The sequence below is a fragment of the Arvicola amphibius genome, chromosome 6, assembly GCF_903992535.2.
Source record: "Arvicola amphibius chromosome 6, mArvAmp1.2, whole genome shotgun sequence".
Classification (NCBI taxonomy): domain Eukaryota; kingdom Metazoa; phylum Chordata; class Mammalia; order Rodentia; family Cricetidae; genus Arvicola; species Arvicola amphibius.
The window spans coordinates 138,040,209-138,053,979 of record NC_052052.2 but is presented as its reverse complement, the minus strand read 5'-3'; the positions used below and the strand labels follow the sequence as shown (position 1 = coordinate 138,053,979).

At 38.4% G+C, this 13,771-nt stretch overlaps 1 protein-coding gene across 1 annotated transcript in view; it reads left to right on the top strand.

Annotated features, from left to right (window-relative positions):
* Window positions 1-13,771, top strand: part of LOC119817122 — a gene marked incomplete at its 5' end in the record, with an annotated part of 282,482 nt that overhangs the window by 19,920 nt on the left and 248,791 nt on the right. The window contains one exon of the mRNA XM_038334317.2: window positions 4,356-4,519. Coding sequence (XP_038190245.2) covers window positions 4,356-4,519 — 164 coding nt within the window. The remainder of the gene's footprint in view (window positions 1-4,355; window positions 4,520-13,771) is intronic.

The following is a 13,771-nucleotide window of genomic DNA, read 5'->3' as shown; positions in this document are numbered from 1 at the left end:
GTGGATCTCCCTGCCTACTTAGACAAATCTAGAAAAATCCATCTTAGACCATCAGTGCCCAGAAGTTTGTTTCCTGGGTGATTTTAGAATACAGTAGCGCAAATTTGATGGTTACAGCATCATTTGACTATATAGTTCCTCCTCTTTCTAGAACCGTGGATTACTTTATCTCCTTTCTTAGTCAGTTAACTTTGCCCCACATGGGTGGTTGGCCTGGGGTCCATGCTGTCATGAGCATGATAATTCTAAGTATAGATTCTGTAGCCCATATGGCATCAAGCAGGCAGCCATTCCTAGAAGCTCTGTGTGGCAAAGGTCTCTGGGTCTTATGTATTTAGTGCATCTTTCGCAGTTAGTCATGTGATTTGTATTTGCTCTAAGAGTCGATGAGTATTATGTAAGCATGAGCTGATTACATATGCATGCATGACATTGTGTGTGTGTGTGTGTGTGTGTGTGTGTGTGTGTGTGAGGGTGTAGGGCAGTGTACTCGATTGCAGATTACAACTCTATCTGTAGTGTGAGCTGATAGGCTGTAGAAAACAAGTGAACATTGCCATGAAATTCAGGCAGAGAAACTGATGTCACAGTCAGTTTACTTTTGCAGAGCAGCAGGCTGGAAAGAGAAGGACAATTTTTTTGGGTATTGTGAAGAATAATTCTTTTACGCAAAAGCTCAGCTTATTCTTTTAAGTTTTTCACCCAATTGGCTGAGATCCACCCATATTTTGATAAGCCATTTAGTTTCCTTAGAGTTTAAATGTTAGGTGTTCATCAAATTGGACTGTTAAGTAGCCACGAAAAAAAATAGCTTCACAGAATCTAGTTTGACTTAAAGAAGTGCATACCATTGTCAAGTTGCACATAAAATTAGCCATCACAGGTTGCATTTATAATGACATCTTATACTGTGCTGAAATCTATAGATTTGACAAGCTTGATGTCAAACCTGGGCTCATATTCTCATTTCCTTGTTTTTTTTCCTCTTGTTGTTTTTTTATCTGTTATTAGATGCACATGGGTTGCAATCGTTATTTTGAGACTTTCTTTCCTACTAGCTCTTAGATGGTCTAAGGATATGTTATAGTACTTGACTCACAGATGATATTCAGTGTCTATTTATTGACATGAAGCAAATCTTTATGAAAATCAAGATTAATGGAAGCTCAGAGCTCACATACACTCTTTCCTCTTAGCACCCCCACTGCATGTCAGAGAATTGCTAAACAACCCACAAGAAGGCATCCTTTGCTGAGTGTCTCCTCCACTCCCAACACGGAGCTTCTTTACCATGTTAACCCACACAGTGGTTCTCCTTCATGGTCTAGGGCATTGGGTTGCTGAATTTAATGTAAGAAACTGTTCACAGATGTGCAGAACTACTAAGAGGCAGTGTTGGGATTTGATGCAGACTTTGCTGTTACCAAGCCTGTGCCATGCTGTGTGTCTTCAGAAGATGGAGCCTCTATTGTAATCTCAGCGGAGTACTAAGTACACTGGCATGGAATTTCTCATCTCTGCATTGGATACAGCTCACTGTTAACTTCCAAACAAGATTCTTTTATGAGCTATATATAAGCTTTATGCGTTTTGTTACTGTCCCACTAAGAGTTATAAAGCATCAGGCAATACTGGTCTGAAGGCATGCTTGCTTCCCTAACACGCAATCTACAAAGTAGACTGTCTCCCTCTGCCTTGAATGTGGTCTGTGCTGGCTTGTGGCAAGAAAAGAAAATTTGTAGGTCACCTGATACTTGACCATGCCATCTGGCATGTACAAGGAGAAGGCACTGCTAATGTTGTGGGTCTTTTTAGGTCATTCTCTCAAATATTTCAGATGCCCGGGCAGTATTAGTGTTTCCAGCTCATTGCCATAGTCTACACTGGATTATTTTTCCAATACTGGTCTGCAAAAAATCTTGGGTATAGACAGAAATGGTAGTGTCTAGAGTAGAGTGGAGAATGAGGAGCCCAGGAGGTCTTCTCGAATAAGTCACCTCAGAATTATCCCATTTATGGGCAGGAGACTGACAAGTAACAGAACGAGAAGTGCCTAATTAAAAACAATGTAATACAATTTTCACATCTTTTTTTTCCATAGGCGAACTCTAATGTTGGTACATTGACTATGTATGAGTTTTTCTAGTTCTGTATGTGGGGGAAAGCGAGCCATCTAGATGACATTTTAATATATGTTAAGATTTCTGATACTCAAAATCTATCTAAGCATCTACGCTAGTCTGAGTTTAGATTTTCTTTGTAAAGGCTATAGATATGCAGTATGTCATATTCACACTAGTCACACCGTGGTTACTCCAATCCAAACTTGAAGGTGAATGTCCTACAGAACATAGCAATTAAAATCACTGGATCCAACATCTAGTTCAATTGGAACAATGTGATAAGGACTTCAGCGCTCACACATGTGGTCCCGTGATGGGTTCACTGTCATTTAGGAACTGTTTCTTTCAGTTCTGTCATGGAACACCACCGTCTGGGTCATAGATAGCTGTTGCCCCCATGAACTATTGACAGTTGTGATTTCCAGAAATACTATACAAGATCAAGTTCTTTCATTTTCCATTAGGAGCATGGAGGGGCCACTCCCCTCCCAAGCATTTATAGACAGTGGTTGCTGGGAGAGAGATTTATTTTTCTTAAGTGTTATAGCTACCTGCAAGTCGTCCATGCTCCCATAAGTAATCCTAATTCGTTGCCTATAAATTAAACTAATTGTTTCACCAAGCTAGACTTGAGATGAATGGTTTCTTTGGTCTGTCTTTGATGTGCTATTTGAGATGAATATATGTTAGTTGCTTTCTATTCACTACAGAGTCCTACAACAGTATTAATACTGGACTCACTAAGCTTTAAGGTTATGTGCACCATAAAACAAAAACAGAAACAAACCTATATTTAGAATGTAAACAAATGCTCAGGAGTGATTGAAGTCAAGTAATGCGCTAGCATGAAATTTGAATGGGCAAATGGTAGATCCTTCTGGTAAGTTATTATATTATATATATTATACTGAAAAATTTATAGATATTTCTTTTAAAAAGTCAATTATGAATTCTTAGTTTACTTAATATCATTCATATAAGTCATGAAAGAGCTGCAGAGAAATTTTAACCAGAGAACAGGCAAGATCTACCATCTCTGTGCTTTCAGAATCCAGAAGGAATCATTCCATCGTTTCTTAGAGTATGTGTTCAGTTCTTAAATTCTCTTCTTGTCTTCCTTACTCAAAACAACCACTTTAAATGTGTAAGTAGGGGAGGGAGCTGATCACCATTAAGTAGTTTAATAGTTAATATAGGTATTCAATTAGTTAATTTTTTTAGTGACCTAGGACCAATTTTATTATCCCCCTTTGCTCCAGTTTCTGCCAAGTGGACATGTAATATTTCTCTTTTAAGTGTCTATGACAGTGATTCTTAACCTTACTTAAGCCGTGACCCTTTAATATAATTCCTCATGTTGTGGTGACCCACCTAACCATAAAATTATTTTTTCTGCCACTTCATAACTATAATTTTGCTACTGTTATTAATAATAATGTAAATAGTTTCTGGAGTTAGAGCTTTGTTGAAGGGGCCATGTCCCATAGGTTGAGAAGCACTGGTCTATGAGGCTGAGATGAGTCACTATGTCCTGAGCAGATGTGGAGAGAGCATGTTCTAGAGAGATACAGACACTGAGGATAATGGTGCAAACACTGATGTGAGCCCCCATGAAAGCTGGCATTGCCCAGAGCACTCAGCAGAAGAATGAAACTCGCTGAGTGTGGTGGCATATACCTTTAATTCCATCACTTGGGAATCAGAGGAGGCAGATCTCTCAAAGTTCAAGGCTAGCCTGGTCTACCTAGCAAATTCCAAGCCATCCACGCCTCATAGTGAGACCTTGTTTAAAAAAAAATAAGGAAGGAAGGAAGGAAATTCTGACATAACTGTTCAGTTGGAATCTTTATCTAAGCCACACTCCTTCCCCTGCAAACCCCATCCTCTGAGAGAAAACACCAAATGTCAGGTTCTACAGTGATGGGGGCCCAAGACCCCACCCAAAGGCTTACCATGGCATGAACTAACATTTCAGGCTATGCTTGGTAAATAAATGGCGACTCACCACTTTCAAGCATCACAGGAAGAATGAAGGAGGCAGTGGTTTAATGTTTAAACTGTGAGACTTCCAGTTTCCCAGTATAGTATGTAAAAAAATATAAGTTATTGAATTGTGAATAATCAAGCCCTCTTATTACACAACAGAAAGAAATGAAGTCGTAATTTTCTGTACCTAATCAATGTTAAAACAATGAAGGCGAGAGAGATTCTACATAATCTTGTGATCAACAGGTGGAAGGATGAAGGAGACACTGGATCAGGAATCACTCAGCTCCTCCAGTAAGAGCCCGGATACCCGCAAAGAGGCTGAGGAAGCATCCTCCGCATACACCAAAGAGCCTGAGAGGCAAACTCAGAGAGACATCCTTCTGCTTGCAGACCCTCCGTCAAGGCAGGTTAGTAGAGAAAACTTTTCCAAACCTCTGATGATCTGCTGTTAAAATGACAAGCTGAAATGTCAGTCCAACAGAGTGTCTACTCTCTTGCTCCCCAGTATTCCTTAGAAGGTTTGGTTTGATGTGTGACTTTCTGAGACTTTGCTCGTGCCTTTCCACACACGTCTTACCAGGTAGGAATTATAACCCTCACCAATACTGCTATGATCTTGGTAAAATTCAGTTGTACATCATCTGGTTTGATTTTATATTGCAGTGGCTACTGTAAAAAACGTGGAAGTACCTATAACAGAATCTCAGCTAGAATAAACTTATTTGTGTAGTGAGGGGTATGGGGGCCTTTTTGTTCTGTCCTGCCCGGCTAGCTTACACCTGAAATAATCACACAGAAATTGTATTAATTAAATTACTGCTTGGCCCATAAGCTCTAGCCTCTTATTGGCTAACTCTCCCATCTTGATTCAACCCATTTCTAATAATCTGTATGTCACCACGAGGTGGTGGCTTACCGGGAAAGATTCAGCATGTCTGACCTGGCGGCTGGCTCCATGGTGGCAATCTCTGACCCTGCTTTCTTCCTCCCAGAATTTAGTTCTGTGTACCCCGCCTACCTATGTTCTGCCCTATCAGGCCAAGCAGTTTCTTTATTCCACCAATGAAAGCAACACATAGACAGAAGGACCTCCTACACCATTTTTGAATGTAATAAAGAGACCACTTGGATTTGTTGGCACAGCACATCATTAGGATTCAAATGTTCTGGTGTCCATAAAGTCACCATGAAGGGATTTAAAGACATCCTAAATGCTATGACTTCAGAGTCATCTGCTCTGATTTTCATGTTTATCCTTTATATATGAGTAAAGTTACATCACAGTGGGATTTGGTCCATAAAGGAGAAGAGACATGTTTTTTTCTCCAATAAAAACACAAGAGTCCCACAGGTGTCCCTTCAGAGTGTATGCATATATATGATGATTAAAAATATCAGGTGAGACAGATTTTTCTCAATGATATTTGTACAGTAATGGTTCATGATCTGAAATATCATTGGCTTCAGAAGTCAGAGGTGTAACATAGTTGGAGTGGGCAGGTGGCATTCTCTAATCAAGAGTGTGATGATTCTATAATGGTGTCTAATTTATTCCTTCATGCCACTTAGAGCTGAACATGCTGGGTCCATTAAGGGTATGCCTATTTTGAGCTTTCTAAGGTCAGTGACCTGAATTAACAAGTACATCCAGTGCCTCCTAAGAGTCCAGTAGAGAGCTGAATTGTGCCCTCTAAGAGTATGTCCAAATCCTGCCCTCCAGTACCGGCACAGGGGTTCTAACTCAGAGCAGATATCCAGGGCTTGGGGTGTGTCCTAAACCCAGTGACTCTTGTCCTTTAAAGGGAAACAGAAAAGATTTGAGACACAAATACAGGGAAAAGCACATGATTATCAGCAAAAAAACGTTTAGGATGGAACTAATCACCAGAGGTTAAGAGACCTGAGGCAAATTTTCTCTTGGAGTCTCAAGAAGGAACCTATCCTTACGATCACTTGATTTTAGGTCTTTGAATGAAAAAAAAAATGAGTCAATAAATTTTTGTCATTTAAAACCGCTGAGTTTGTAACAAGCTCTGAGTGCATATGTATGCCTATGTTGTTAAGTATGTGCACTTATGAGCTTAGAGACTTGAGGCCTATTCTTCATATCTTTCTTTAATTACTCTCTACATTTATGTTTTGAGACAAGGTCTGTCCCTGAACCTGAAGATCATCAATTCCGCTAGCCAATGAGCTTCAAGGGATTTGTCTATTACAGACACGCACAGCCTAGAGATTTGAACACAGGTCTTGTGTGACAGGCACTTTACCGACAGAGCTAAGATAAACTTTAAGGACAGCAACAAGGTAGCCCATATTCTAAGCTGACAGATGCCACAAAGGAAGCTTTGCCTCTTCAATGATGTATTGACAGTGATGTGTGTCTTTATGAGCTAGGATCTAAAGCAGCAGTTCTCAGCCTGTGGGCTGTGATCCCTTTGGGGGTTGAAGGACCTTTTTACAGGGTCACCTAAGACCATCTGTATATCATATATTACATACAATCCATAACAGTAGCAAAATTACAATTATGAAGTAGAAAAAAAATTAATTTTTTATGTTTGGGGGTCACCACAACATGAGGAACTGTATAAAGGGGTTGCAGCATTAGGAAGGCTGAGAACCATTGATAAAGGGACACTGGAAAGGGACATAAGAAAATGCCATTGTGCGTTTGTCCTTTCTTTCACATTTTCTTTTCAGATGGACATTTTGTTATATCAAAAGTTCAACATTTCATTTTTAATTTTGTAGCATGTAGTACCAATGCAAGTAAGGTTCTCCAGATTGCCATCTTGAGATATCTTTAAAATATCACTTATATCCATAAACTCTGAGAGGTAACACTAAAGACCAGAGTACCCATTTGCCAGTTTGTTGTAAGGCTTTTATACAACGTGGCAGCAAATGGAGAGGCTAACAGGAACAGGACCCAAGTCTACATACTTTCCACCTGCCATAGTAGAAAGGCATATATATATTCTCAAGAACGGGAATGTGTCATAGACACGACTCTTTCCTGAACCCTCTCCCAATGAAACTTTTGATCTTCTCCTAATCTATGTGCCCTAAACTCTGTGAAAGAGTTAGGTGTGCTGGCACAGACTGAAATCCCAGCACCTGGGAGGTAGAGAAAGGAGATTCACAGGCCATATAGTGTGTCTGAGGATACTCTCAGCCACATGCGATTCCTGTTTCAAAAACAAGGAAACTAACATGAAAGTAGGTCTAAGGTGATTGATTAAATAACCAGGAAGGAAATAATGTTGTTATAAAGTCATGACCAGGGTCATGTTGGTAAGTGTGCCAACTTGGCATCAGAACTCTTGTAGAAGCATAGCGAGGCCACTTATAGGGTGTTGGTTTGTAGGTGAGTCACTTAATTTTGCTGGCCCCAGTAACTTCATCTGGAACTTGAAGACTTGACTGTTTGGTGTATGAGGGCTGTCACTTCTAAAGAATCTCACAGAGCAGGTTGTGATTAAATATCAGGAGACACTACAGAGCAAAGATCCTGGGGCCAGGTCTGAGGCCTATACTGTTCTCAGGTTCATTGTATCAGGAGTTCCCTGGACTCAGAAGGATGTATAATACAAAGGAATAAGTCCGCGATTGAGTTGATTCTTTGGTTTTGATGTTTATATGGTCTTGGGTCTTTGGGATGACATAGGGCTAAATAGTCAGCACATCTTGCATTTGGGTGGGAAGGAACGTTAAATGTCCAAGTGTCTGGAATTAAAACCTTCCCTTTCTTGTAAGTCATTAGGTATCTTTGGTGAAGGCAGGAGGTAGCCTTACCCTTTTATTTTAATGGTGAACATATAATTATAACAGACAAGCAGTTGATGAAGCTCTGGAGTGAAGGAATCCCAGCTGAGGTGAGGACTGTGGGTCAGATTCCTTCTCTTGCATCTTTATCTGTAACTGCTGATTCATATGATGACCGGTGCGATACACTCTCATCTTCCATCACAAGGAGCTGTGGTGGGAGACGCAGGGCAGCTATACAAAGAGATGGAATTCTTTACTAAGAGGTTGCCAGGGATATGGGGCTAGGTTTTATCTGATACAGAGATTCCTATTTAAAGCTCATTAGAGCTAAAGATCCTGACCATTGATGAGCATCAAGGAGAGAGAAAAGCAAGGTGGAAGGTCCATCACATATTCAGAAAGTACCTAGTCAAGCCCTGTTCTGTAGCAGAATGTGGAGGGAAAGTTTGCATTTGTGTGGTATGGTGTGGTGTGTGTGTGGGTGTGTGTGTGTGTGTGTGTGTGTGTGTGTGAGAGAGAGAGAGAGAGAGAGAGAGAGAGAGAGAGAGAGAGAGAGCTTGGAACGCTTTCTGAGGCAGCTTGTGCCTAAGAACGACCAGGTGAAGAGCCAAACTTGCCAGCTAAGGGCAGAGTTTTTACATTTAGTTGCAGGGTCATCCATGGCAGCAGTACCATGTGGTTTTTCAAATAAATGTTGAACGAGAAGGAAAATAATTTCATTTTACATTTTGGCTACCAGGAGAAAGTAGTTTCTGAGACAGTCTTAATATTTATTGTACACTGGGTGCCTGCTGTTGGCAGGCTACAGAGAACAAGGTTTTCCTGTGAACTGCAGCTGTGAGCCACTGAGACATTTGACTAATGAGATTAGGAAGTAATGCTTTGAAGGTGTGCGCATGTGTATGTGGGAGTTATGGCATTTTTAGAGATTTGTCTTGATTTGAAAACTAAGAGAAAGCTTTTAGGATAACGGTTGAAACAAAGAGCAAACTGGAACTCAACACATTCCAGAGAAACATTCTTTAAGGGAAACACTGGTTACTGACAACTAGCTTTACTTTTAGTTTTTTTTTATTTGAATTTTAAATGTATTTACAAAACACAAAATTTCCTTTTCAAAAAATAGAAAAATATCTTTTATACAATATATTCTGGTTATGGTTTGCCCTCCCTCAATTCCTACCAAATCTAAACTTTTCTTGCTCTTTTTCAGTAGAAAACAGGTATCTAAAAAGAGAAAGAAAAGAAAGATATTAATAAAATAAAAATAAGATAAAATAAAATGAAATTAACTTGAGTTGGGAAAAACAAAGAAATGAACAGAAAAAAAAGAGTTAAAGTAAAAGCATGAGGAACACATACATATACACATTCCCACTCACAGAGATCACATACACAGAAGTAGAAACCATGCTACATAAGCAAAACAGTCATAGGGTCAAAATTCCAAACCTTAGACAAAGCATTATAAGACAAAACAAACAAACAAACAAAAAACTAAAACTATCACTGAGCTTATTTTGTGTTGTTCATGTATTGCTGAGTATGGCCTCCCATGAGTGTGGTGTGTACACCCAGTGAGACTCAACTGGAGAGAAGTAATTTTTCCTTTGTGAGCCATTATAAATTGAATGCAGCTTCTGGATTAGGGATGGGGGTTTGTGTTTGCTCCCACTTTCAGCACTGGGACCCTATCTGGCTTAAACTTGTGCAGGCCTTCTGCATGCTGACACACTGTTTGTGAGTGCCTATGTGCACCAGTCTTGCTGTGTTTAGAAGACCGCAAAGATTAGAAAAAAAACACTATCACAAAAAATAAGAGGAATTAAAAATCATTGGTCATTAATATCTCTTAATATCAATGGACTCAATTCACCTATAAAAAGGCATGGGCTAAGATAATGGATATGAAAGCAGGATGCATCCTTCTGCTATATACAAGAAACACACCTTAGAATCTTGTTGGTAAGCCATAGTCACATGGCGATACACAGATTAATGGCGATGGGTTAAACTAATATGTAAGAGTTAGCCAATAAGGCTAGAGATAATGGGTCAGGCAGTGATTTAATTAATATAGTTTCTGTGTGGTTATTGCAGGTGTAAGCTAGCCGGGTGGTAGGGACAAACATAGGGCCCCCTCTGCTCCTGTTACAGGGAAAAACAAAAGGGCCTACTCATACAACATCCTATTATCTATCAAAATAGACTTTAAAAAAACACAGAAAAGATAAAGAAGGACACTTTTATACTCATAATAGGAACAATCCATCAAAATGAAGTCTCAATCCTGAACTTCTATGCCCCTAATACAAGAGCACCCACGCATATTAAAGAAACATTACTAAAGCTTAAATCACACATCAAACTCTACATACTAATAGTAGGAGACTTCAGTACCTCACTTTCCCCTATGAATAGGTCAACCAGAGAAATTTAACAGAGAAATAAGAGAACTAACAGATGTCTTGAGTCAAATAGACTTAACAGACATCTACAGAACATTCCACCTCAAAACAAAAGAATATACCATCTTCTCAGCACCTCATGGAACCTTCTCTAAACTTGACCACATACTTGCTAACAAGGCAAATCTCAACAGTTACAAAAATTTGGAATAACCCCCTGTATCTTACCTGGTCACCATGGTTTAAAGTCAGAATTTAACAACAACACTAATCGCAGAAAGCCTGAAAATTCATGGAAATTGAACAGTGCTCAATTGAATCACTCCTGGGTAAAGAAAAAAAATAATGAAATAAAGAAAGAAATTAAAGACTTCCTAGAATTCAATGAAAATGAATGCATAGTGTACCCAAACCTTATTGGACATTACGTAAGCAGTGCTAAGAGGAAAGTTCATAGCACTAAGTGCCTAAATAAATAAAGTGGAGATATCTCACACCAGTGACATAACAGCACACCTGAAAGCTCTAGAACAAAAAGAAGCAGATTCATCCAGGGGGAGCAGACATCAGGAAGTAATCAAATTGAGGGCTGAAATCAAGAAAATAGAAACAAAGAAAACAATACAAAGAATCAAGGAAACAAAATGCTGGTTCTTTGAGAAAATTAACAAGATAGAGAAACCGTTATCCAAACTTATCAAAAGGCAAACAGAGAACATCCAAATTAACAAAATCAAAAATGAGAAGAGGAACATAACAACAGACGCTGAGGAAATCCAGAGATTCATTAGGTCATACTACAAAACCCTGTACTCTGTAAAATTAGACAATGTAAAAGAAACAGACATTTTTTGGGTAGGTATCACATACCAAAGTTAAATCAAGAACAGGTGAACAATTTAAATAAACCTATAACCTGCAAGGAAATAGTAGCTATCATCAAAAGCCTCCCAACCTAAAAAAGCCCAGAGTTGGATAGTTTCAGTGTAGAATTCTGTCAGAACTTCAAAGAAGTGCTAATACTCATATTCCTCAAAATGTTCCACATAATAGAAACAAAAGGAACGTTGCCAATTTTTTTTTATGGGGCTACAGTTACCCTGATACCAAAACCACACAAGACTCAACCAAAAAAGAGAATTTACAGACCAATCTCACTCATGAACATAGATGCAAAAATATTCAATAAAATACTGGCAAACCGAATCCAAGAACACATCAAAAAAATCATCCACCATGATCAAGTCGGCTTCATCCCAAAGAGATAGGGATGGTTCAACATATGAAAATCTATCAATATAATCCATCATATAAATAAACTGAAAGAAAAAAATATGATCATCTCAGTAAATTCTGAAAAAGCATTCAACAAAATCCAACACTCCTTCATGATAAAGGTCTTAGCAAGATCAGTGATACAAGAAACATATCTAAACATAATAAAAGCAATATTCAAAAAGCCGATAGCCAATATAAATTAAATGGAGAGAAACTCAAAGTGATTCCACTAAAATCAGGAACAAGACAAGGTTTTCCATTTTCTCCATGTTCAACATAGTTCTTGAAGTTCTGGCTATTGCAATAAGACAACCAAAGGAGATCAAGAAGGTTCAAATTGGAAAGGAAGAAGTCAAACTTTTGCTATTTACATATGATGTGATAGTTTACATAAGTGACCCCAAAACATCTACTATGGAAATCCTATAGCTAATAAATATCTTCAGTAATGTGACAGGATACAAGATCAACACACACAAAAAAATTAGTAGCCCTCCTATATACAAATGATAAAGAAACTGAGAAAGAAATCAGAGAAACATCACCCTTCACATTAACCACAAATAACAATATATCTTGGGGTAATACTTTTTGACAAGAACTTTAAGTCTTTGAAGATAGAAATGAAAGAAGATACCAGAAAATGGAAAGATCTTCCATGCTCTTGGATAGGTAGGATCAACATAATAAAAATGGCAATTCTACAAAAAACAATCTATAGATTCAATACAATTCCCATCAAAATCCCAACACAATTCTTCACAGACCCTGAAAAAACAATACTCAACCTCATATAGAAAAAAAATCCAGAAAAGCCAAAACAATCCTTTACAATAAAGGAACTACCAGAGGCATCACCATTCCTTACATGAAGCTCTGTTACAGAGTTACAGTAATGAAAATAGCCTGGCATTGGCAATAAAAACAGACAGGTTGACCAGTGGAATTGAATCAAAGATCTGGCTATTAATCCACACATCTATGAACACCTGATTTTTGACAAAGAAGCTAAAATTATACAATGGAAAAAAAGAAAGAATCTTCAACAAATGGTACTGGTATAACTAGATGTCAACATGTAGAAGAATGAAAATAGATCCATATCTATCCTCATACACAAAACTCAAGTACAAATGGATTAAAGACCTCAATACAAATCTGACCACACTGAACCTGATAGACAAGAAAGTGGAAAGTAGTCTTCAATGCATGGGCTCGGGAGACCACTTTCTAAATATAACACTAGTAGCACAGACACTGAGAGCAACTAAATAAATGGGACCTCCTGAAACTGAGAAGCTTCTGTAATGCAAAGGACACAGTCAGTAAGACAAAAAGTCAGCCTACTGAATGGGAAAAGATATTCATCAACCCCACATCATACAGAGGGCTGATCTCCAAAATATATAAAGAACTCAAGAAATTAGACATCAAAATTCCAAATAATTTTATTATAAAATGTGGTACAACACTTAACCGAAGAGTCTCAAATGTCTGAAAGACACTTAACGTAATGTTCAACATCCTTAGCCATCAGGAAAATGCAAATCGACGGGACTCTGAGATACCTACCATCTTACACCAGTTAGAATGGCTAAGATAAAAAACACCAATGACAGCTTATGCTGGAGAGGATGTAGAGTAAGGGGACCACTCCTCCATTGCTGTTGGGAATGTAAACTTGTACAAACACTCTGGAAATCAATTGGCAGTTTCTCATAAAATTGGGAATCATCCTACCTTAGGACCCAGCAATACCATTCTTGGGCAAAAACCCAAAAGATACTCAATTATTCTATGAGGGCATCTGTTCAACTATGTTCATAGCAGCATTATTTGTAATAGCCAGAATTTGGAAACAACCTATATGCTTCTTAACCAAAGAATGCATAAAGAAAATGTAGCACCTTTACACATTGAAGTACTACTCAGCAGTAAAAAGCAATGACATCTTAAAATTTGCTTGCAAGTGGATGAAATACATAAAAATCTTGAGTGAGGTAACCCAGACCCAGAAAGATGAACATGGTATATACTCACTCATAAGTGGATACTAGCTATAAAGCAAAAGATATTAAGCCTGATCAGAGAGAAGCTAAATTATAAGGTGATCTCTAAGAAAAACATGCATAGATCCACATGGAAAGGGAAAATAGACAAGATCTCCTGACAACATTGGTAGCACAGGGGTGGGATAAGAAA